Genomic DNA, 26627 nt, shown 5'->3' on the forward strand with positions numbered 1-26627 from the left:
CGGCGTATCGGGGTCTGTGCTCCTATATAATAGAGGACGGGTCACGGCGTATCGGGGTCTGTGCTCCTATATAATAGAGGACGGGTCACGGCGTATCGGGGTCTGTGCTCCTATATAATAGAGCACGGGTCACGGCGTATCGGGGTCTGTGCTCCTGTATAATAGAGGACGGGTCACGGCGTATCGGGGTCTGTGCTCCTATATAATAGAGGACGGGTCACGGTGTATCGGGGTCTGTGCTCCTATATAATAGAGCACGGGTCACGGCGTATCGGGGTCTGTGCTCCTGTATAATAGAGGACGGGTCACGGCGTATCGGGGTCTGTGCTCCTATATAATAGAGGACGGGTCACGGCGTATCGGGGTCTGTGCTCCTATATAATAGAGCACGGGTCACGGCGTATCGGGGTCTGTGCTCCTGTATAATAGAGGACGGGTCACGGTGTATCGGGGTCTGTGCTCCTATATAATAGAGCACGGGTCACGGCGTATCGGGGTCTGTGCTCCTATATAATAGAGGATGGGTCACGGTGTATCGGGGTCTGTGCTCCTATATAATAGAGGACGGGTCACGGCGTATCGGGGTCATTGCTCCTATATAATAGAGGACGGGTCACGGCGTATCGGGGTCTGTGCTCCTATATAATAGAGGACGGGTCACGGTGTATCGGGGTCTGTGCTCCTATATAATAGAGCACGGGTCACGGCGTATCGGGGTCTGTGCTCCTGTATAATAGAGGACGGGTCACGGCGTATCGGGGTCTGTGCTCCTGTATAATAGAGGACGGGTCACGGCGTATCGGGGTCTGTGTTCCTATATAATAGAGGACGGGTCACGGCGTATCGGGGTCTGTGCTCCTATATAATAGAGGACGGGTCACGGCGTATCGGGGTCTGTGCTCCTATATAATAGAGGACGGGTCACGGTGTATCGGGGTCTGTGCTCCTATATAATAGAGGACGGGTCACGGCGTATCGGGGTCTCTGCTCCTATATAATAGAGGACGGGTCACGGCGTATCGGGGTCATTGCTCCTGTATAATAGAGGACGGGTCACGGCGTATCGGGGTCTGTGCTCCTATATAATAGAGGACGGGTCACGGCGTATCGGGGTCTGTGCTCCTATATAATAGAGGACGGGTCACGGCGTATCGGGGTCTGTGCTCCTATATAATAGAGGACGGGTCACGGCGTATCGGGGTCTGTGCTCCTATATAATAGAGCACGGGTCACGGCGTATCGGGGTCTGTGCTCCTGTATAATAGAGGACGGGTCACGGCGTATCGGGGTCTGTGCTCCTATATAATAGAGGACGGGTCACGGTGTATCGGGGTCTGTGCTCCTATATAATAGAGGACGGGTCACGACGTATCGGGGTCTGTGCTCCTATATAATAGAGCACGGGTCACGGCGTATCGGGGTCTGTGCTCCTGTATAATAGAGGACGGGTCACGGCGTATCGGGGTCTGTGCTCCTATATAATAGAGGACGGGTCACGGTGTATCGGGGTCTGTGCTCCTATATAATAGAGGACGGGTCACGGTGTATCGGGGTCTGTGCTCCTATATAATAGAGGACGGGTCACGACGTATCGGGGTCTGTGCTCCTATATAATAGAGGCTGGGTCACGGCGTATCGGGGTCTGTGCTCCTATATAATAGAGGAAGGGTCACGGTGTATCGGGGTCTGTGCTCCTATATAATAGAGGACGGGTCACGGTGTATCGGGGTCTGTGCTCCTATATAATAGAGGACGGGTCACGGTGTATCGGGGTCTGTGCTCCTGTATAATAGAGGACGGGTCACGGCGTATCGGGGTCTGTGCTCCTGTATAATAGAGGGTGGGTCACGGCGTATCGGGGTCTGTGCTCCTATATAATAGAGGGGGGGTCACGGCGTATCGGGGTCTGTGCTCCTATATAATAGAGGGGGGGTCACGGCGTATCGGGGTCTGTGCTCCTGTATAATAGAGGACGGGTCACGGTGTATCGGGGTCTGTGCTCCTATATAATAGAGGACGGGTCACGACGTATCGGGGTCTCTGCTCCTATATAATAGAGGGTGGGTCACGGCGTATCGGGGTCTGTGCTCCTATATAATAGAGGACGGGTCACGGCGTATCGGGGTCTGTGCTCCTATATAATAGAGGACGGGTCACGGCGTATCGGGGTCTGTGCTCCTATATAATAGAGGACGGGTCACGGTGTATCGGGGTCTGTGCTCCTATATAATAGAGGGGGGGTCACGGCGTATCGGGGTCTGTGCTCCTATATAATAGAGGGGGGGTCACGGCGTATCGGGGTCTGTGCTCCTATATAATAGAGGACGGGTCACGACGTATCGGGGTCTCTGCTCCTATATAATAGAGGGTGGGTCACGGCGTATCGGGGTCTGTGCTCCTATATAATAGAGGACGGGTCACGGCGTATCGGGGTCTGTGCTCCTATATAATAGAGGACGGGTCACGGTGTATCGGGGTCTGTGCTCCTATATAATAGAGGACGGGTCACGGCGTATCGGGGTCTGTGCTCCTATATAATAGAGGACGGGTCACGGCGTATCGGGGTCTGTGCTCCTATATAATAGAGGACGGGTCACGGTGTATCGGGGTCTGTGCTCCTATATAATAGAGGGGGGGTCACGGCGTATCGGGGTCTGTGCTCCTATATAATAGAGGGGGGGTCACGGCGTATCGGGGTCTGTGCTCCTGTATAATAGAGGACGGGTCACGGTGTATCGGGGTCTGTGCTCCTATATAATAGAGGACGGGTCACGGTGTATCGGGGTCTGTGCTCCTATATAATAGAGGACGGGTCACGGTGTATCGGGGTCTGTGCTCCTGTATAATAGAGGAAGGGTCACGGCGTATCGGGGTCTGTGCTCCTATATAATAGAGGACGGGTCACGGTGTATCGGGGTCTGTGCTCCTATATAATAGAGGACGGGTCACGGCGTATCGGGGTCTGTGCTCCTATATAATAGAGGACGGGTCACGGTGTATCGTGGTCTGTGCTCCTATATAATAGAGGACGGGTCACGGCGTATCGGGGTCTGTGCTCCTATATAATAGAGGACGGGTCACGGCGTATCGGGGTCTGTGCTCCTATATAATAGAGGACGGGTCACGGTGTATCGGGGTCTGTGCTCCTATATAATAGAGGACGGGTCACGGCGTATTGGGGTCTGTGCTCCTATATAATAGAGGGTGGGTCACGGCATATCGGGGTCTGTGCTCCTATATAATAGAGGACGGGTCACGGCGTATCGGGGTCTGTGCTCCTATATAATAGAGGGGGGGTCACGGCGTATCGGGGTCTGTGCTCCTATATAATAGAGGGGGGGTCACGGCGTATCGGGGTCTGTGCTCCTGTATAATAGAGGACGGGTCACGGTGTATCGGGGTCTGTGCTCCTATATAATAGAGGACGGGTCACGGTGTATCGTGGTCTGTGCTCCTATATAATAGAGGACGGGTCACGGTGTATCGGGGTCTGTGCTCCTATATAATAGAGGACGGGTCACGGCGTATCGGGGTCTGTGCTCCTATATAATAGAGGGTGGGTCACGGCGTATCGGGGTCTGTGCTCCTATATAATAGAGGACGGGTCACGGCGTATCGGGGTCTGTGCTCCTATATAATAGAGGACGGGTCACGGTGTATCGGGGTCATTGCTCCTATATAATAGAGGACGGGTCACGGCGTATCGGGGTCTGTGCTCCTATATAATAGAGGACGGGTCACGGGGTACCGGGGTCATTGCTCCTATATAATAGAGGGTGGGTCACGGCGTATCGGGGTCTGTGCTCCTATATAATAGAGGACGGGTCACGGGGTACCGGGGTCTGTGCTCCTATATAATAGAGGGTGGGTCACGGCGTATCGGGGTCTGTGCTCCTATATAATAGAGGACGGGTCACGGCGTATCGGGGTCTGTGCTCCTATATAATAGAGGACGGGTCACGGCGTATCGGGGTCTGTGCTCCTATATAATAGAGGACGGGTCACGGCGTATCGTGGTCTGTGCTCCTATATAATAGAGGACGGGTCACGGTGTATCGGGGTCATTGCTCCTATATAATAGAGGACGGGTCACGGTGTATCGGGGTCTGTGCTCCTATATAATAGAGGACGGGTCACGGCGTATCGGGGTCTGTGCTCCTATATAATAGAGGGTGGGTCACGGCGTATCGGGGTCTGTGCTCCTATATAATAGAGGACGGGTCACGGTGTATCGGGGTCTGCGCTCCTATATAATAGAGGGTGGGTCACGGTGTATCGGGGTCATTGCTCCTATATAATAGAGGACGGGTCACGGCGTATCGGGGTCTGTGCTCCTATATAATAGAGGACGGGTCACGGGGTACCGGGGTCATTGCTCCTATATAATAGAGGGTGGGTCACGACGTATCGGGGTCTGTGCTCCTATATAATAGAGGACGGGTCACGGTGTATCGGGGTCTGTGCTCCTATATAATAGAGGACGGGTCACGGTGTATCCGGGTCTGTGCTCCTATATAATAGAGGACTGGTCACGGCGTATCGGGGTCTGTGCTCCTATATAATAGAGGACGGGTCACGGTGTACCGGGGTCTGTGCTCCTATATAATAGAGGACGGGTCACGGTGTATCGGGGTCTGTGCTCCTATATAATAGAGGACTGGTCACGGCGTATCGGGGTCTGTGCTCCTATATAATAGAGGAAGGGTCACGGCGTATCGGGGTCTGTGCTCCTATATAATAGAGGACGGGTCACGGTGTATCGGGGTCTGTGCTCCTATATAATAGAGGACGGGTCACGGCGTATCGGGGTCTGCGCTCCTATATAATAGAGGACGGGTCACGGCGTATCGGGGTCTGCGCTCCTATATAATAGAGGACGGGTCACGGCGTATCGGGGTCTGTGCTCCTATATAATAGAGGACGGGTCACGGCGTATCGGGGTCTGTGCTCCTATATAATAGAGGACGGGTCACGGCGTATCGGGGTCTGTGCTCCTATATAATAGAGGACGGGTCACGGCGTATCGGGGTCTGTGCTCCTATATAATAGAGGACGGGTCACGGCGTATCGGGGTCTGTGCTCCTATATAATAGAGGACGGGTCACGGTGTATCGGGGTCTGTGCTCCTATATAATAGAGGACGGGTCACGGCGTATCGGGGTCTGTGCTCCTATATAATAGAGGACGGGTCATGGTGTATCGGGGTCTGTGCTCCTATATAATAGAGGCTGGGTCACGGTGTATCGGGGTCTGTGCTCCTATATAATAGAGGACGGGTCACGGTGTATCGGGGTCTGTGCTCCTATATAATAGAGGACGGGTCACGGTGTACCGGGGTCTGTGCTCCTATATAATAGAGGACGGGTCACGGCGTATTGGGGTCATTGCTCCTATATAATAGAGGGTGGGTCACGGTGTACCGGGGTCTGTGCTCCTATATAATAGAGGATGGGTCACGGCGTATCGGGGTCTGTGCTCCTATATAATAGAGGACGGGTCACGGCGTATTGGGGTCATTGCTCCTATATAATAGAGGACGGGTCACGGCGTATCGGGGTCTGTGCTCCTATATAATAGAGGACGGGTCACGGCGTATCGGGGTCTGTGCTCCTATATAATAGAGGACGGGTCACGGCGTATCGGGGTCTGTGCTCCTATATAATAGAGGACGGTTCACGGCGTATCGGGGTCTGTGCTCCTATATAATAGAGGACGGGTCACGGTGTATCGGGGTCTGTGCTCCTATATAATAGAGGACGGGTCACGGTGTATCGGGGTCTGTGCTCCTATATAATAGAGGACGGGTCACGGCGTATCGGGGTCATTGCTCCTATATAATAGAGGACGGGTCACGACGTACCGGGGTCTGTGCTCCTATATAATAGAGGACGGGTCACGGCGTATCGGGGTCTGTGCTCCTATATAATAGAGGGGGGGTCACGGTGTATCGGGGTCTGTGCTCCTATATAATAGAGGACGGGTCACGGTGTATCGGGGTCTGTGCTCCTATATAATAGAGGACGGGTCACGGTGTATCGGGGTCTGTGCTCCTATATAATAGAGGACGTGTCACGGCGTATCGGGGTCTGCGCTCCTATATAATAGAGGACTGGTCACGGTGTACCGGGGTCATTGCTCCTATATAATAGAGGACGGGTCACGGCGTATCGGGGTCTGTGCTCCTATATAGTAGAGGACGGGTCACGGCGTATCGGGGTCTGTGCTCCTATATAATAGAGGACGGGTCACGACGTACCGGGGTCTGTGCTCCTATATAATAGAGGACGGGTCACGGCGTATCGGGGTCTGTGCTCCTATATAATAGAGGACGGGTCACGGCGTATCGGCGTCTGTGCTCCTATATAATAGAGGACGGGTCACGGCGTATCGGGGTCTGTGCTCCTATATAATAGAGGACGGGTCACGGCGTATCGGGTTCTGTGCTCCTATATAATAGAGGGTGGGTCACGGTGTATCGGGGTCTGTGCTCCTATATAATAGAGGACGGGTCACGGCGTATCGGGGTCTGTGCTCCTATATAATAGAGGACGGGTCACGACGTATCGGGGTCTGTGCTCCTATATAATAGAGGACGGGTCACGGCGTATCGGGGTCTGTGCTCCTATATAATAGAGGACGGGTCACGGCGTATCGGGGTCTGTGCTCCTATATAATAGAGGACGGGTCACGGCGTATCGGGGTCTGTGCTCCTATATAATAGAGGACGGATCACGGCGTATCGGGGTCTGTGCTCCTATATAATAGAGGACGGGTCACGGCGTATTGGGGTCATTGCTCCTATATAATAGAGGATGGGTCACGGTGTATCGGGGTCTGTGCTCCTATATAATAGAGGGTGGGTCACGGTGTACCGGGGTCTGTGCTCCTATATAATAGAGGACGGGTCACGACGTATCGGGGTCTGTGCTCCTATATAATAGAGGACGGGTCACGGTGTATCGGGGTCTGTGCTCCTATATAATAGAGGACGGGTCACGGCGTATCGGGGTCTGTGCTCCTATATAATAGAGGACGGGTCACGGCGTATCGGGGTCTGTGCTCCTATATAATAGAGGACGGATCACGGCGTATCGGGGTCTGTGCTCCTATATAATAGAGGACGGGTCACGGCGTATTGGGGTCATTGCTCCTATATAATAGAGGATGGGTCACGGTGTATCGGGGTCTGTGCTCCTATATAATAGAGGGTGGGTCACGGTGTACCGGGGTCTGTGCTCCTATATAATAGAGGACGGGTCACGGCGTACCGGGGTCATTGCTCCTATATAATAGAGGATGGGTCACGGTGTATCGGGGTCTGTGCTCCTATATAATAGAGGACGGGTCACGGTGTATCGGGGTCTGTGCTCCTATATAATAGAGGACGGGTCACGGCGTATCTGGGTCTGTGCTCCTATATAATAGAGGACGGGTCACGGCGTATCGGGTTCTGTGCTCCTATATAATAGAGGGTGGGTCACGGTGTATCGGGGTCTGCGCTCCTATATAATAGAGGACGGGTCACGGCGTATCGGGGTCTGCGCTCCTACATAATAGAGGACGGGTCACGGCGTATCGGGGTCTGTGCTCCTATATAATAGAGGACGGGTCACGGCGTATCGGGGTCTGTGCTCCTATATAATAGAGGACGGGTCACGGCGTATCGGGGTCTGTGCTCCTATATAATAGAGGACGGGTCACGGCGTATCGGGGTCTGTGCTCCTATATAATAGAGGATGGGTCACGGTGTATCGGGGTCTGTGCTCCTATATAATAGAGGACGGGTCACGGTGTATCGGGGTCATTGCTCCTATATAATAGAGGACGGGTCACGGCGTATCGGGGTCTGTGCTCCTATATAATAGAGGACGGGTCACGGCGTATCGGGGTCTGTGCTCCTATATAATAGAGGACGGGTCACGGCGTATCGGGGTCTGTGCTCCTATATAATAGAGGACGGGTCACGGTGTATCGGGGTCTGTGCTCCTATATAATAGAGGACGGGTCACGGCGTATCGGGGTCTGTGCTCCTATATAATAGAGGACGGGTCACGGCGTATCGGGGTCTGTGCTCCTATATAATAGAGGACGGGTCATGGTGTATCGGGGTCTGTGCTCCTATATAATAGAGGCTGGGTCACGGTGTACCGGGGTCTGTGCTCCTATATAATAGAGGACGGGTCACGGCGTATTGGGGTCATTGCTCCTATATAATAGAGGGTGGGTCACGGTGTATCGGGGTCTGTGCTCCTATATAATAGAGGACGGGTCACGGCGTATTGGGGTCATTGCTCCTATATAATAGAGGACGGGTCACGGCGTATCGGGGTCTGTGCTCCTATATAATAGAGGACGGGTCACGGCGTATCGGGGTCTGTGCTCCTATATAATAGAGGACGGGTCACGGCGTATCGGGGTCTGTGCTCCTATATAATAGAGGGGGGTCACGGCGTATCGGGGTCTGTGCTCCTATATAATAGAGGACGGGTCACGGCGTATCGGGGTCTGTGCTCCTATATAATAGAGGATGGGTCACGGCGTATCGGGGTCTGTGCTCCTATATAATAGAGGACGGGTCACGGCGTATTGGGGTCATTGCTCCTATATAATAGAGGACGGGTCACGGCGTATCGGGGTCTGTGCTCCTATATAATAGAGGACGGGTCACGGCGTATCGGGGTCTGTGCTCCTATATAATAGAGGACGGTTCACGGGGTATCGGGGTCTGTGCTCCTATATAATAGAGGACGGGTCACGGTGTATCGGGGTCTGTGCTCCTATATAATAGAGGACGGGTCACGGGGTATCGGGGTCTGTGCTCCTATATAATAGAGGACGGGTCACGGCGTATCGGGGTCTGTGCTCCTATATAATAGAGGACGGGTCACGGCGTATCGGGGTCTGTGCTCCTATATAATAGAGGACGGGTCACGGTGTACCGGGGTCTGTGCTCCTATATAATAGAGGACGGGTCACGACGTATCGGGGTCATTGCTCCTATATAATAGAGGACGGGTCACGGCGTATCGGGGTCTGTGCTCCTATATAATAGAGGACGGGTCACGGTGTATCGGGGTCTGTGCTCCTATATAATAGAGGACGGGTCACGGCGTATCGGGGTCATTGCTCCTATATAATAGAGGACGGGTCACGACGTATCGGGGTCTGTGCTCCTATATAGTAGAGGACGGGTCACGGCGTATCGGGGTCTGTGCTCCTATATAATAGAGGACGGGTCACGACGTACCGGGGTCTGTGCTCCTATATAATAGAGGACGGGTCACGGCGTATCGGGGTCTGTGCTCCTATATAATAGAGGACGGGTCACGGCGTATCGGGGTCTGTGCTCCTATATAATAGAGGACGGGTCACGGCGTATCGGGGTCTGTGCTCCTATATAATAGAGGACAGGTCACGGCGTATCGGGTTCTGTGCTCCTATATAATAGAGGGTGGGTCACGGTGTATCGGGGTCTGTGCTCCTATATAATAGAGGACGGGTCACGGCGTATTGGGGTCATTGCTCCTATATAATAGAGGATGGGTCACGGTGTATCGGGGTCTGTGCTCCTATATAATAGAGGACGGGTCACGGCGTATCGGGGTCTGTGCTCCTATATAATAGAGGACGGGTCACGACGTATCGGGGTCTGTGCTCCTATATAATAGAGGACGGGTCACGGCGTACCGGGGTCATTGCTCCTATATAATAGAGGATGGGTCACGGTGTATCGGGGTCTGTGCTCCTATATAATAGAGGACGGGTCACGGTGTATCGGGGTCTGTGCTCCTATATAATAGAGGACGGGTCACGGCGTATCTGGGTCTGTGCTCCTATATAATAGAGGGTGGGTCACGGTGTATCGGGGTCATTGCTCCTATATAATAGAGGACGGGTCACGGCGTATTGGTCTGTGCTCCTATATAATAGAGGACGGGTCACGGCGTATCGGGGTCTGTGCTCCTATATAATAGAGGACGGGTCACGGTGTATCGGGGTCTGCGCTCCTATATAATAGAGGGTGGGTCACGGTGTATCGGGGTCTGTGCTCCTATATAATAGAGGACGGGTCACGGCGTATTGGGGTCATTGCTCCTATATAATAGAGGATGGGTCACGGTGTATCGGGGTCTGTGCTCCTATATAATAGAGGACGGGTCACGGCGTATCGGGGTCTGTGCTCCTATATAATAGAGGACTGGTCATGGCGTATCGGGGTCTGCGCTCCTATATAATAGAGGACGGGTCACGGCGTATCGGGGTCTGTGCTCCTATATAATAGAGGACGGGTCACGGCGTATCGGGGTCTGTGCTCCTATATAATAGAGGGGGGGTCACGGTGTATCGGGGTCTGTGCTCCTGTATAATAGAGGACGGGTCACGGTGTACCGGGGTCTGTGCTCCTATATAATAGAGGACGGGTCACGGCGTACCGGGGTCTGTGCTCCTATATAATAGAGGATGGGTCACGGGGTATCGGGGTCTGTGCTCCTATATAATAGAGGACGGGTCACGGCGTATCGGGGTCTGTGCTCCTATATAATAGAGGGGGGGTCACGGTGTATCGGGGTCTGTGCTCCTGTATAATAGAGGACGGGTCACGGTGTACCGGGGTCTGTGCTCCTATATAATAGAGGACGGGTCACGGCGTACCGGGGTCTGTGCTCCTATATAATAGAGGATGGGTCACGGGGTATCGGGGTCTGTGCTCCTATATAATAGAGGACGGGTCACGGCGTATTGGGGTCATTGCTCCTATATAATAGAGGATGGGTTACGGTGTATCGGGGTCTGTGCTCCTATATAATAGAGGACGGGTCACGGCGTATCGGGGTCTGTGCTCCTATATAATAGAGGGTGGGTCACGGTGTACCGGGGTCTGTGCTCCTATATAATAGAGGACGGGTCACGGCGTACCGGGGTCATTGCTCCTATATAATAGAGGATGGGTCACGGTGTATCGGGGTCTGTGCTCCTATATAATAGAGGACGGGTCACGGTGTATCGGGGTCTGTGCTCCTATATAATAGAGGCTGGGTCACGGCGTATCGGGGTCTGTGCTCCTATATAATAGAGGACGGGTCACGGTGTATCGGGGTCATTGCTCCTATATAATAGAGGACGGGTCACGGCGTATCGGGGTCTGTGCTCCTATATAATAGAGGATGGATCACGGCGTATTGGGGTCATTGCTCCTATATAATAGAGGATGGGTTACGGTGTATCGGGGTCTGTGCTCCTATATAATAGAGGACGGGTCACGGCGTATCTGGGTCTGTGCTCCTATATAATAGAGGGTGGGTCACGGTGTATCGGGGTCATTGCTCCTATATAATAGAGGACGGGTCACGGCGTATCGGGGTCTGTGCTCCTATATAATAGAGGACTGGTCATGGCGTATCGGGGTCTGCGCTCCTATATAATAGAGGACGGGTCACGGCGTATCGGGGTCTGTGCTCCTATATAATAGAGGACGGGTCACGGCGTATCGGGGTCTGTGCTCCTATATAATAGAGGACGGGTCACGGCGTATCGGGGTCTGTGCTCCTATATAATAGAGGACGGGTCACGGCGTATCGGGGTCTGTGCTCCTATATAATAGAGGACGGGTCACGGTGTATCGGGGTCTGTGCTCCTATATAATAGAGGACGGGTCACGGCGTATCGGGGTCTGTGCTCCTATATAATAGAGGACGGGTCACGGTGTATCGGGGTCATTGCTCCTGTATAATAGAGGGGGGTCACGGCGTATTGGGGTCTGTGCTCCTATATAAGGCCGGCATCACACTGACATACTGCATCGGATGCGATATGCTAATGACCCCCGGCTCCTGCTTGCAGAGTGTCAGGCGTCTGTGCTCGGATTCTCTTGCACAGGGAGGATCGGAGCACAGCTGCGGAGATATGAATTTCTCCATCTCCTCCATTGCTGGGGTCCGGTTATAACGCACATGATGATATCCGAATGACGTGCGCTGTCTCACCTATAGGCTCATATGGAGTCAGTGAGCCGAGCGCTTTCCTCGGTGTGAGACAATGGCAGCATGCGGCGACCGAGGAAAACGGCCGACAAGAAGTCGGCTGCCGGGAGCTGCCCCATAGCTGAACATTGACCGAGGGCTTTATCGGATTACACTCGTCCGTGTTCCTCACAAGTGGTGATGAGCCGTTATGGAGGTCATCTCCCTGTATGGTGTGTATATATGTATGTATATATATATAGGAATTAGCCCCCGGCTCTTCGCCCTCCGCTCGGCTCCTCCGGGTTATCGGGCACAGTGCACGGTTATGGAGTCCCTCAGGACTGATGTGACCTCCTCGTCCTCCTCCTCCTCCTCATCGTCCTCCTCCTCCACATTGCTCCGTCCCTCGGATTCTTGGTCCAGATCTCGGATTGGTCATGTGACCCCGCGCACAGCTGGAATGAGAGGAAAGAGGAACCACCAGATTTCTGGGACGTCTCCTCCTCCTCCTCCTCCTCCTCCTCCAGCCCCGGACACTGAGGAGAGCGGCTCCGGGCAGCAGCAGGGCGGCCGCTGACTCCTCACACAGGTGCGTGTCCTCCCGGGGGTCGCACGTTACACTTCTGTCTCCACGCCGTGCGCTTCTGTCTACATGTAAAAGGTGATTAGTCACATGACTTTATCACATGACCGCACGGCAGCAGACTGGAGGCCACACTGCTATCACTGCCTGTAACACGTGACACTGCGCCCCTCCCCCACAGTGACGGTATAACGGGGTCTGTGCCTTCTATTACATGAGATTGAGTGCAGTGCACTGCAGCCCTCCGCCACCATCAACTGCCCACCGCCATCTACTGCCCACCGCCATCTACTGCCCACAACTGCCTCCATCTACTGCCCACCGCCATCTACTGCCCACCGCCATCTACTGCCCACCGCCATCTACTGCCCACCGCCATCTACTGCCCACAACTGCCTCCATCTACTGCCCACCGCCATCTACTGCCCACCACCATCTACTGCCCACAACTGCCTCCATCTACTGCCCACCGCCATCTACTGCCCACCGCCATCTGCTGCCCACCACCATCTACTGCCCACAACTGCCTCCATCTACTGCCCACCGCCATCTACTGCCCACCGCCATCTGCTGCCCACCACCATCTACTGCCCACCGCCTACTGCCCGCCATCATCTACTGCCCACCGCCTACTGCCCACCACCATCTACTGCCCACCACCATCTACTGCCCACCACCATCTACTGCCCACCGCCATCATCTACTGCCCGCCGCCATCTACTGCCCACCATCATCATCTACTGCCCGCCGCCATCTACTGCCCACCGCCATCTACTGCCCACCATCATCTACTGCCCACCGCCATCTACTGCCCACCACCATCTACTGCCCACAACTGCCTCCATCTACTGCCCACCACCATCTACTGCCCACCACCATCTACTGCCCACCACCATCTACTGCCCACCGCCATCATCTACTGCCCGCCGCCATCTACTGCCCGCCGCCATCTACTGCCCGCCGCCATCTACTGCCCACCGCCATCTACTGCCCACCACCATCTACTGCCCACCGCCATCTACTGCCCACCACCATCTACTGCCCACAACTGCCTCCATCTACTGCCCACCGCCATCTACTGCCCACCGCCATCTACTGCCCACCACCATCTACTGCCCACCGCCATCTACTGCCCACCACCATCTACTGCCCACAACTGCCTCCATCTACTGCCCACCGCCATCTACTGCCCACCGCCATCTACTGCCCACCGCCATCTACTGCCCACCACCATCTACTGCCCACCGCCATCTACTGCCCACCGCCATCTACTGCCCACCGCCATCTACTGCCCACAACTGCCTCCATCTACTGCCCACCGCCATCTACTGCCCACCGCCATCTACTGCCCACCGCCGCCATCTACTGCCCACCGCCATCTACTGCCCACCACCATCTACTGCCCACCACCATCTACTGCCCACCGCCATCATCTACTGCCCACCGCCATCTACTGCCCACCATCTACTGCCCACAACTGCCTCCATCTACTGCCCACCGCCATCTACTGCCCGCCGCCATCTACTGCCCGCCGCCATCTACTGCCCACCGCCATCTACTGCCCACCACCATCTACTGCCCACAACTGCCTCCATCTACTGCCCACCGCCATCTACTGCCCACGGCCATCTACTGCCCACCACCATCTACTGCCCACCGCCATCTACTGCCCACCACCATCTACTGCCCACAACTGCCCACCGCCTACTGCCCGCCATCATCTACTGCCCACCGCCTACTGCCCACCACCATCTACTGCCCACCACCATCTACTGCCCGCCGCCATCTACTGCCCACCGCCATCTACTGCCCACCGCCATCTACTGCCCACCGCCATCTACTGCCCACCGCCATCATCTACTGCCCACCACCATCTACTGCCCACCGCCATCTACTGCCCACCACCATCTACTGCCCACCGCCATCATCTACTGCCCACCACCATCTACTGCCCACCGCCATCTACTGCCCGCCGCCATCTACTGCCGACCGCCATCTACTGCCCACCACCATCTACTGCCCACAACTGCCTCCATCTACTGCCCACCGCCATCTACTGCCCACCGCCATCTACTGCCCACCACCATCTACTGCCCACCGCCATCTACTGCCCACCACCATCTACTGCCCACAACTGCCCACCACCTACTGCCCGCCATCATCTACTGCCCACCGCCTACTGCCCACCACCATCTACTGCCCACCACCATCTACTGCCCACCGCCATCTACTGCCCACCGCCATCAACTGCCCACCGCCTACTGCCCGCCATCATCTACTGCCCACCGCCATCTACTGCCCACCGCCATCTACTGCCCACCGCCATCATCTACTGCCCACCGCCATCTACTGCCCACCACTATCTACTGCCCACAACTGCCTCCATCTACTGCCCACCGCCATCTACTGCCCACCGCCATCTACTGCCCACCACCATCTACTGCCCACCACCATCTACTGCCCACCGCCATCTACTGCCCACAACTGCCTCCATCTACTGCCCACCGCCATCTACTGCCCACCGCCATCTACTGCCCACCGCCGCCATCTACTGCCCACCGCCATCTACTGCCCACCACCATCTACTGCCCACCACCATCTACTGCCCACCACCATCTACTGCCCACCGCCATCATCTGCCCACCGCCATCTACTGCCCACCATCATCTACTGCCCACAACTGCCTCCATCTACTGCCCGCCGCCATCTACTGCCCACCACCATCTACTGCCCACCGCCATCTACTGCCCACCGCCATCTACTGCCCACAACTGCCTCCATCTACTGCCCACCGCCATCTACTGCCCACCGCCATCTACTGCCCACCGCCGCCATCTACTGCCCACCGCCATCTACTGCCCACCACCATCTACTGCCCACCACCATCTACTGCCCACCGCCATCTACTGCCCACCATCATCTACTGCCCACTACTGCCTCCATCTACTGCCCACCGCCATCTACTGCCCACCGCCATCTACTGCCCGCCGCCATCTACTGCCCGCCGCCATCTACTGCCCGCCACCATCTACTGCCCGCCGCCATCTACTGCCCGCCACCATCTACTGCCCACCGCCATCTACTGCCCACCGCCATCTACTGCCCACCGCCATCTACTGCCCACCGCCATCTACTGCCCACCGCCATCTACTGCCCACCGACCATCTACTGCCCACCGCCATCTACTGCCCACAACTGCCTCCATCTACTGCCCACGCCATCTACTGCCCACCGCCACCTACTGCCCACAACTGCCTCCATCTACTGCCCACCGCCATCTACTGCCCACCACCGTCGCCATCTACTGCCCTCCACCGTCGCCATGTACTACCCACCACCACCGCCATCTACTGCCCACCACCATCATCTACTACCCACCACCCTCGCCATCTACTGCCCTCCACCATCGCCATGTACTACCCACCACCACCGCCATCTACTGCCCACTGCCATCGCCATATACTGCCCACCACCGTCATCTACTACCCACCACCCTCGCCATCTACTGCCCTCCACCATCGCCATGTACTACCCACCACCACTGCCATCTACTACCCACCACCATCGCCATCTACCCACCACCGCCATCTACTGCCCACCGCCATCTACTACCCACCACCGTCATCTACTGCCCACCGCCATGTACTGCCCACCTCCGCCATCTACTGCCCACCACCGTCATCTACTACCCACCACCGCCATCTACTGCCCACCGCCATCTACTGCCCACCACCATCGCCATCTACTGCCCACCACCATCGCCATCTACTGCCCACCACCATCGCCATCTACTGCCCACCACCATCGCCATCTACTGCCCACCACCATCGCCATCTACTGCCCACCGCCGCCATCTACTGCCCACTACCATCGCCATCTACTGCCCACCACCATCGCCATCTACTGCCCACCGCCATCTACTGCCCACCACCATCTCAATCTACTATCCACCACCATCGCCATCTACTGCCCACCACCATCGCCATCTACTGCCCACCACCATCGCCATCTACTGCCCACCACCATCGCCATCTACTATCCACCACCATCGCCATCTACTGCCCACTGCCATCATCTACTGCCCACCACCATCGCCATCTACTGCCCACCACCACCGCCATCTACTGCCCACCACCACCGCCATCTACTGCCCACCACCGCCGTCATCTACTGCCCACCACCACCGCCTACTGCTGCACCCTCTGCCCAGAATCATTCTGTGTGGCGTTGCTTTTGGCAGTGTCACCGGGTCAGAGGTCAGGGTCCAGCCACGTCCTGGTGTCCGCTTTGTGGTAGGACTAGAAGTCCCAGCTCCTTCGTGGCTTCACCTTTCACCTGCACATTGCGATATCCTGAGAGAAGGCCTCCCTTTATTTCCGGTCACCATGGAGCAGAGCGGCACCAGCGGTTAATGTGTCATCAGGCCAAATATTTGTGAAGCGAGGTCGCAGGCCCCAGCGTACGTCCGCCTCCACCCTGAGCCATGCTGCCGGCACTGTCCGCGCTCGTCCTGCACGTCGTCACCTTCATCGCTGCAGGTAAAGTATTGTGCACTTCTGCTACGTGGCCGAGCGGCCATAGTCTGCGCCGAATGTGTCCAGTGTCTGCCAGCATCGGGCAGAAGGGGTTAACGACCGATGTATCCAGCTCAGTGATAGATCCCTGCAGGCAGCGCCCTCTAGTGGTGGCAGATTTCTATCCGTGCTCTGTGCCCCCAGCCCAGCGCAGCGCGCTCAACGACTACCAGCGATCCAAGGCTACCGAGCTGCTGCACCTGACCGACGGGAGCGTCAAAGACGAGGTCACAGGGGACGTCCATGTCTGTGCCAAGAAGTGCTCAGAGCTGCTGGATTGCAGGTGGGTGCTGCCCGTCCATAATGGGGGAGGCGGGGGGTCAATGAGGTCAAGCGCACGAGATGTTACCCCTGATCTCACTGAGCACTTGTGCCCCTAAGTAGTGGAAATGGCGGAGCGAAGAGGGCACCGGAAACCTCAGACAACGTCCAATACACCGGGAATATCCTGGCCGCGGCTGTAAATACTACCCTACAGTCTACAGTGGAGCCACTGTGCGCATACAGTACATTACTGACTATTATACCCCAGAGCTGCACTCACTATTCTGCTGGTGCAGTCACTGTGTACATACATTACTGTAACATGGTCTGCTGTGCTGGAGTACCTCTTTCAGTACCACCTCGTGTTTCGGGAGGTCCACTCTGCTTTGGCTGGAGTCCGAATGAAGGACGCTGACTGGAATGGCTTCATTACATGGGCGCATATAAAAGATCACTGCTTCTCCACGTATTTCCAGTGTGACAACACTTTACTCACAGGACACAGAATATATATCACACAGATACAGAGGGCAGGCCAATAGAAAAGCGGCAGGCCAGACATACATTACAATAGCCGCAGGTGGCCGGAGCCTGGTGATATTTACTGTGGGAATTACAAAGGTGGGGGAGGTCAGAAGGGGGATATCTTGTCCCCTCTGCCCAGGGGCGCAGTCTGTGGACTGATGCATCTTACATGGAACCTATTATACATACATATACTGCATAACATATTCTGGGTGCTGGTGGGTTCTGTAAGACGGTTCCCCCTTTTCAGCGACGCGATCGGCATACACAGTCTGATCCTTAACGGATCGGTTTGGGGATGACCGAAGTTTATGGGGTTGGTACAAGTTCCGTTTGTTGACTTAGTCCATCGGCATTACCATTTTGTTTGCTGGGTCTGTAGTGGATGGTGAAGTCCAGAGGTTGTAGGGCTAAACTCGCCCGCAGTAATCTGGCGTTGTCTCCGGAGACCTGATTAAGCCAGACTAGGGGATTATGGTCCGTTAGGAGGGAAAACTGTCGTCCATACAAATATGGTTGTAACTTTTTGAGTGCCCATACTACCGCCAGGCACTCCTTCTCGATGGCCGCATAGCTTACTCCATGGGGCAGTAATTTCCGACTCAGGTAAGCTACGCGGTGTTCTTGGACGTCCGGCCCGACTTGGCACAGTACTGCCCCCAATCCAAACATAGAAGCGTCCGTGTGAACAAGGAAACGTTTAGTTGGATCGGGTGCGGCCAATACAGGGGTATTGGTGAGGGCGTCCTTTAGCTGGCGGAAGGCTTCCTCACACTCTGGGGTCCAGGTTACCTGGCGGGGTTGGTTCTTACAGGTCAGATCAGTGAGGGGCTTGGCTACGCTGCTGTAATTGGGAACGAATTTCCTGTAATACCCTGCTGTCCCTAGAAACGCCATGACCTGGGTTTTAGTACGTGGGGTGGGCCATTTGGCTATGGCCTCAATCTTGGCTGGTTCTGGTCGCTGTTTCCCACGTCCCACCCAATGCCCTAAATACTGAACCTCCGCTTTGCCCACGTGACACTTGTTTGGGTTCAGGGTGATTCCAGCCATGTGGATCCTGTCCAACGCTGTCTCTAGGTGATTTAGATGCTCTTCCCATGTCGCGCTGTAGATGGCGATGTCATCCAGGTAGGCACAAGCATAGTCCTGGAGACCATCCAGAAGCCGGTCAGCCAGCCTCTGGAAGGTCGCCGGGGCATTCTTCATCCCGAATGGCATAACTCGAAACTGGAGTAAGCCAAACGGGATGACAAATGCCGACTTGGGAATAGCGTCAGGACTAAGGGGAATCTGCCAGTAGCCTTTGCATAGATCGATGGTGGTCAAATACTTTGCCCCTGCCAGCCGGTCAAACAGCTCATCCACGCGCGGCATGGGATACGCATCCGTCACCGTTTTCTCATTGAGCCTGCGATAGTCTACACAAAACCGTGTAGTCCCATCCTTCTTGGGCACTAACACTACGGGGGATGCCCAGGGACTATCTGACTCTTCAATGACCCCTAAACGCAACATCTCTTGTATCTGTCTCATCCCTTCTCGTACAGACTCAGGGACACGGAGGGGGGGTTGTCGCAGGGCGGTCTGATCCTGGGTCTAAACCTTGTGTTGTGCCAGGTGGGTGTACCCAGGTCTCCCCGAAAACATCCTCCGTCGCTGCCTCAACAACGCCTCCGCCTGCTGTCTTTCCCGGGGACCTAGGTCTTCACCCCAGTGTACCTGGTCCCATGTTTTGGACTGAGTCCTCTCCCCTAAGACATCAGGCAAGGGAAGTCCGGCTAAATCCTCTGCTTCAGGTGCACAGATGGCCACTACCTCTTCAGGGCGCTCCCGGTAGGGCTTCAGCATGTTCACGTGGAACATGCGGATAACCCTGGGGTCGTCACAATCGGCGACATTATAGGTGGTGTCGGCTATTTTCCCCACTACCTGGTAGGGCCCCTGCCATGCAGCTTGGAACTTGTTCTGCCTAGTGGGCTCTAACACCAGGACCTTCTGTCCTATTTCCAAGGTGTGTTCTCTGGCCCTCCGATCGTACCATACGCGCTGGCGCCGTTGGGCCACCTGCATGTTCCCACGTACAGCCTGGGTCAGCTCCTGTAGGCGGTCCCGGAATTCCAGCACATAGGGTACAATAGGTACCCCTTCTATGATGCCCTCCCCTTCCCAGTGTTCTAGCACTAAGTCTAGGGGTCCCCTTACCCGCCTCCTGTATACCAGTTTGAATGGGGAGAACCCCGTGGATTCTTGGGGCACCTCCCGATAGGCAAACAGGAGGTGAGGCAAGAATTTCTCCGAGTCCCTGTAGGTCCTGGTAAAAGTCCCAGTGAGTTGTTTTAACGTCCCGTTAAAGCGTTCACACAACCCATTGGTTTGCGGGTGGTACGGGGCGCTTCTAATGGACTTCACGCCGCACAGCTTCCACAGTTGGTTGGTCACCTCTGCTGTAAACTGGGTACCCTGGTCCGAGATAATCTCCCGGGGAAATCCAACCCGTGAGAAAACCTGGAGCAGGGCAGCCGCCACCGTCTCTGCCAGTATGTTAGGTAACGCAACCACCTCTGGATACCGTGTGGCATAATCTACCACTGTCAATATATACCTTTTCCCTGACGGACTGGGTTTGGCTAATGGCCCTATCAGATCGACCGCTACTCGGCTAAATGGTTCCTCCACAATGGGGAGGGGGGCGTAATTTGGCCTTGCATTGATCTCCCCTCTTGCCAATGCGCTGGCAACTGTCACAGGTCTGGCAGTACTGACGAACATCATAGGTTACCCCAGGCCAAAAGAAGTTTTGTGTCAGACAATGCCTGGTGCGACTGACGCCGAAGTGCCCGGCCAAGGGTATGTCATGAGAGATTCGCAGTAACTCCTGCCTATACTTCTTGGGAACTACCAGCTGTCGTTTTATAGTGCTCGTCCCTGTGTGGTGCTGCTCCGTGATCCGGTAGAGGAGTCCCTGCTTCCATACAAACTGTTCCCCTTCCAGTACCCCTCTCCCCTCCTGTGCCTTCCCACGATATCCCTCCAATCAAATGTGTCTGGCTATGGGAATACGTGTAGGGCTGTGATGTCTTACCTGGGCCTCCTCTGAGTGTGATTCCGCCTCCGCAGCTCGAGCTTGTCTCTGGGTGGTCACAGGATATGTCTCAGCCAGAGGGGCAACCGAGAAGGCAGACAACATGGGCCCCAAGTCATTTCCCAGCAAGACGTCTGCAGGCAAATCCTCCATCAAGCCGACCTCAACAAGGCCATCCCTGACTCCCCAGTTCAGGTAAATCCTGGCAGTGGGCAGTCGATGTATGGCTCCCCCTGTTACACGGACTGCCACTGTCCGGTCCGTCTTCTCTTGGTCCCGGACGAGATGAGGCTTCACAAGGGTCAAAGTTGCTCTGGAATCTCTTAGTCCCTGCATACGTTTCCAATTAACCCACACGACCTGTCGATGCTGTTGTCGATTATCTGCCCGGGCTCCCTGCACGGGGTCTACTTCATGCAGCACTTCCTCCATCTCTTCCACCCCTTGGTTAGTCGTAGCCCCCAATGCCGGGTCAGCTTCGCCTTGGTAGCAGTGTACAGCAGCCCGGCTGAAGGTAGCTGTTCCCGCCTTTGACCACTGGGTATGCTGAGTCCGGTTGGGACATTGTCTTTGCAGGTGGCCCAGCTGATGGCAGGTGTGGCATCGCGCCCCAGGGGGACTGTGGTAGGCCGGGTTTTTAGCTGGTCCCCCTACAATCTTCTGTGGTTTGGGGGCCTCCATGTCCATGAGCGGACCCCTAGTGACCATCTTTGATCCAGACAACTGAGGCCTCCTGGCATCATGATGTTCATCGGCCAGACGAGCGGCTTCCTCAAGAGTCGTTGGCCGCCTGTCCCGAAGCCATTCCTGTGTCTTGGGGGTTAGTCTATTAAAGAATCGTTCTAACAACACGAGCTGGAGGACGTCCTCCTTAGTGGTTGCTTGGCTCCCTTGTACCCGCTGTAGCAGTGACCGCCGTAATTTACAGGCCCATTCAGCGTGGGTATCGGTTACACGTTTTATAAGTCCGCGGAACTTTTGGCGGTATGCCTCTGGTGTCAGCGCATACCGGGCCAAGATCACTTCTTTGATCCGCTCATAGTCCATACAGTCCTCATCAGGTACCGTGCGATAGGCGTCCGCTGCCCGGCCTGTCAGCTTGCTGGCCAGAATCTGAACCCGTTCCTCCGGCTTCACTTGATGAAGGGCACACTGCCGCTCAAAGTCCTGCAAAAAGCCATCAATGTCTTCCTCTGCCTCCCCCAACTATCGGAAGGCATTATACTAAATCTTTTTGTGGCTTACTGTTGAAGGTACCTGGTCGGAGGCCAGAGCTCCCCCTGCTCGCTGACTCTCCTCTCTCCGCTCTGCCATCTCCATCTTCGCCAGCTCCACTTTGGTCCGCTCTGCCATCTCCATCTTGGCCAGCTCTATCCTGGTCCACTCGGCCATCTTTTCCTTCAGATCAGTACGCACATCAGCCATCACCTCTCGTATGATCTCTACTGCAGGGTTTGGGCCATAGAACGCCAGTCTGTTCTTTACCTCCCTCTGGAATTCAGTCTCCTCCACGTTCACATTGGGGGCGCTGCACTGTCGTGTTCCATGATGGCTGCTATCAAATCCGCTTTTGTTTTGTTGCTGGCGATTAACCCTCGGGATTCCACCAGATCTTTTAATATAGTCCTCTTTAACTTCTGGTAGTTGTTTTCCATTCATTCCTTTCCTCCTGTAGACGGGGTATCACATCCCGCTGTCTGCCACCAGTGTAATGGGGTCTACCGTGCTGGAGTACCTCTTTCAGTACCACCCAGTGTTTCAGGAGGTCCACTCTGCTTTGGCTGGAGTCTGAATGAAGGACGCTGGCTGGAATTCCTTGGTTACATGGGCGCATATAAAAGATCACTGCTTCTCCACGTATTTCCAGTGTGATAACACTTTACTCACAGGACACAGAATATATAACACAGATACAGAGGGCAGGCCAATTGAAAAGCGGCAGGCCAGACATACATTACAATAGCCGCAGGTGGCCGGAGCCTGCCGATATTTACTGTGGGAATTACAAAGGTGGGGGAGGTCAGAAGGGGGATATCTTGTCCCCTCTGCCCAGGGGCGCAGCCTGTGGACTGATGCATTAGGGACATATATCTCACATGGAACCTATTATACATACATATAACTGCACAACATATTCTGGGTGCTGGGGGGTCCCGTAACAATTACTGATCCTGAGTCACATCCTGTATTATACCCCAGAGCTGCACTCACTATTCTGCTGGTGCAGTCACTGTGTACATACATTACATTACTGATCCTGAGTTACCTCCTGTATTATACCCCAGAGCTGCACTCACTATTCTGCTGGTGCAGTCACTGTGTACATACATTACATTACTGATCCTATGTTATATCCATATTTTTAGGTCTTTTGACTATAATCTGAGGTCGCTCAGTTGTCGGCTGCTCCCGTGGACTCAGAATTCTCTCCATGTTACACTGCAGAAAAATATCAACTACGATGTGTACCAAAAGAAAGGTGAGATCCTCCTATCACGCATGTCGCCTCCTGTCCCGAACCGACTCTCCGCCGCCTCGTCTTCCAACCGTCTCTCCACCGCCTCCTCCTCTCCTGTCTCGCCGCCGCCTCCTCTCTTGACCGACTTGCCGCCTCCTCCTCTCCTGACCGTCTTGCCGCTTCCTCCTCTCCTGACCGTCTTGCCGCTTCCTCCTCTCCTGACCGTCTTGCTGCCTCCTCCTCTCCCGACCGTCTCGCCACCTCCTCCTCTCCCGACCGTCTCACCTCCTCTCCTGATCGTCTCACCACCACCTCTTCCTCTCCCGACCATCTCTCTGCTGCCGCCTTCTTGTCTCCCGACCTTCTCGCCGCCTTCTCGTCTCCCGACCGTCTCGCCGCCTCCTATCCCTACCATCTTGCCACCTCCTCTTCTCCCGACCATCTCGCCGCCTCCTCCTCTCCCGACCGTCTTGCCGCCATCTCCTCTCCCGATTGTCTCACCACCACCTCTCCCGACCGTCTCACCACCTCCTCTCCCGACCGTCTCACCACCTCCTCTCCCGACCGTCTCACCACCTCCTCTCCCGACCGTCTCACCACCTCCTCTCCCGACCGTCTCACCACCTCCTCTCCCGACCGTCTCACCACCTCCTCTTCCGACCATCTCGCTGCCTTCTCATCTCCCGACTGTCTCGCTGCCTTCTCGTCTCCCGACCTTCTCGCCACCTCCTCTCCCGATCGTCTCACCACCGCCTTCTCCTCTCCCGACCGTCTCGCCGCCTTCTCCTCTCCCGACCGTCTCGCCGCCTTCTCCTCTCCCGACCGTCTCGCCGCCTTCTCCTCTCCCGACCGTCTTGCCGCCTTTTCGTCTCCCGACCGTCTCGCCGCCTCCTCTCCCGACCGTCTCGCCACCTCCTCTCCCGGATTGGGTCCCCTGACGCTTCCTCTTCTTCCCTCAGATTATGTCCGTGACTGCTTCGTGGGTGACGGGGCGTCTTATCGTGGAACGGTGTCAAAAACCAACCAAGGGAAGACATGTCAGCACTGGAGGCTGAAGTTCCCCCATGACCATAAGTAAGTGCCCCCGTAGTGAGCGGCGCACTGTTACTGGTGAGTTGTGATGTCCTCTCGTGACTTTCTTCTCAGATATTCGCCGTCTGCTCAGAATGGGCTGGACGAGAACTACTGCCGCAACCCAGACCGCGACGTCAGCGGACCCTGGTGCTACACCACCGACAAGAACGTCCGGCACCAGCTGTGCAGCATCAAGAAGTGTGAGGAGGGTGAGTGGCCGCGTCAGGAGACTTGTGGGGGCTCATCACATAAGGACCTGCTGGAGTCCTATGTAAATGGAGCTTATACAAGGGGTTCACGACCTGTTGCAGTCCTATGTAAATCACAGCTCTGTATAAAGATGCTTTTCTCTTCCTCCTCAATGTTAACATCTCTGTTTGCTGTGAAACGTTTACATTCTAAGGCTGAAGCTAGTTGTGACCTTGTTCTGCTCACAGGACATAGGGTTTGTTACAATGTATCAGTGCAGGTAAGAGTCATCAGCCTGAAGTCATAGCAGAACCCAGCTTGTCGCTGAAGCTCACAGAGCATTCTCTGCGCTGACACATTGTCACAGACCCTCACACTTGAGGAGGTTAAAATGCGTTTTGCCCCCTGGACGTAAAGAATGAATCTTCTCAAATACTGACAACAAGCAGAGATGTTAAATGCTCAAGAAAGTAGCAGAACCTCTGACTACACTGATAAGGCTGCGGTGGCCTGATGATGGCGGTCCTGTGCTCGGAGCCTACTACTCTGGACGGGGGAGCTCTGGAGCCAGTGGAGCCAGGGTGCGGGGCAGGCATTCTCCTGGTGGGGCCAGCGGACTCTGGGTGGGGCCGGCGTACTCTGGGCGGGGCCGGCGTACTCTGGGCGGGGCCGGCGTACTCTGGGCGGGGCCGGCGTACTCTGGGCGGGGCCGGCGTACTCTGGGTGGGGCCGGCGTACTCTCGGTGGGGCTGGCGAACTCTGGGTGGGGCCAGCGTATGGAGTACTCTTGGTGGGACTGGGGTCCGGGGCGGCGTTCACTTTGCTGGGGCCGGCGTGGGGCTGTGGGTCCGGTGTTCTCTTGGTAGGGTCCAGGGTCCGGTGTTCTCTTGGTGGGGCCGGGCCGGTGTTCTCTTGGTGGGGGACGGCGTTCTCTTGGTGGGGTCCGAGGCCGGCATTCTCTGGGTGGGGTCTGGGGCTGGCGTTCTCTGGGTGGGGTCTGGGGCTGGCGTTCTCTGGGTGGGGTCCGGGGCTGGCATTCTCTTGGTGGGGTCCGGGGCTGGCCTTCTCTTGGTGGGGGCCGGCCTTCTCTTGGTGGGGGCCGGCCTTCTCTTGGTGGGGTGCGGGGCTGGCATTCTCTTGGTGGGGGCCAACGTTCTCTTGGTGGAGTCCGGGGCCAGCCTTCTCTTGGTGGGGTTCGGGTCTAGCGTTCTCTTGGTGGGGGCCAGCCTTCTCTTGGTGGGGGCCGGGTGTAGCGTTCTCTTGGTGGGGGCCGGCCTTCTCTTGGTGGGGTCCGGGGCCGGCGTTCTCTTGGTTGGGTCCGAGTCTAGCGTTCTCTTGGTGGGGGCCAGCCTTCCCTTGGTGGGGTCCGGGGCCGGCCTTCTCTTGGTGGGGTCCGGGCCCGGCCTTCTCTTGGTGGGGTCCGGGTCTAGCGTTCTCTTGGTGGGTCCGGGTGTAGCGTTCTCTTGGTGGGGGCAGGCCTTCTCTTGGTGGGGGCCGGCCTTCTCTTGGTGGGTTCCGGGTATAGCGTTCTCTTGGTGGGTCCGGGTCTAGCGTTCACTTGGTGGGGGCCGGCCTTCTCTTGGTGGGGGCCGGCCTTCTCTTGGTGGGGTGCGGGGCTGGCATTCTCTTGGTGGGGGCCAACGTTCTCTTGGTGGAGTCCGGGGCCAGCCTTCTCTTGGTGGGGTTCGGGTCTAGCGTTCTCTTGGTGGGGGCCAGCCTTCTCTTGGTGGGGGCCGGGTGTAGCGTTCTCTTGGTGGGGGCCGGCCTTCTCTTGGTGGGGTCCGGGGCCGGCGTTCTCTTGGTGGGGTCCGGGGCCGGCGTTCTCTTGGTTGGGTCCGAGTCTAGCGTTCTCTTGGTGGGGGCCAGCCTTCCCTTGGTGGGGTCCGGGGCCGGCCTTCTCTTGGTGGGGTCC

The 26627-nt window shown here is 56.0% G+C and overlaps 1 protein-coding gene across 7 annotated transcripts in view; it reads left to right on the forward strand.

Annotated features, from left to right (window-relative positions):
- The first annotated feature begins 12379 nt into the window (after positions 1-12379).
- MST1 (macrophage stimulating 1) overlaps positions 12380-26627 on the forward strand; it is a 34715-nt gene continuing 20467 nt past the window's right edge. For 2 of the 7 annotated variants that reach the window (XM_077277223.1, XM_077277221.1), the window contains exons 1-6: positions 12429-12552; positions 16787-17084; positions 17265-17403; positions 23361-23473; positions 24412-24526; positions 24599-24735. In XM_077277223.1, coding sequence (XP_077133338.1) covers positions 17030-17084; positions 17265-17403; positions 23361-23473; positions 24412-24526; positions 24599-24735 — 559 coding nt within the window. In that variant the 5' untranslated portion in view covers positions 12429-12552; positions 16787-17029. Of the gene's footprint in view, positions 12625-16786; positions 17085-17264; positions 17404-23360; positions 23474-24411; positions 24527-24598; positions 24736-26627 lie in introns of all 7 variants that reach the window. The other 5 variants (XM_077277218.1, XM_077277222.1, XM_077277217.1 and 2 more) reach the window with 4 other exon arrangements.

The sequence above is a fragment of the Ranitomeya variabilis genome, chromosome 8 (genome assembly GCF_051348905.1).
Source record: "Ranitomeya variabilis isolate aRanVar5 chromosome 8, aRanVar5.hap1, whole genome shotgun sequence".
NCBI lineage: Eukaryota > Metazoa > Chordata > Amphibia > Anura > Dendrobatidae > Ranitomeya > Ranitomeya variabilis.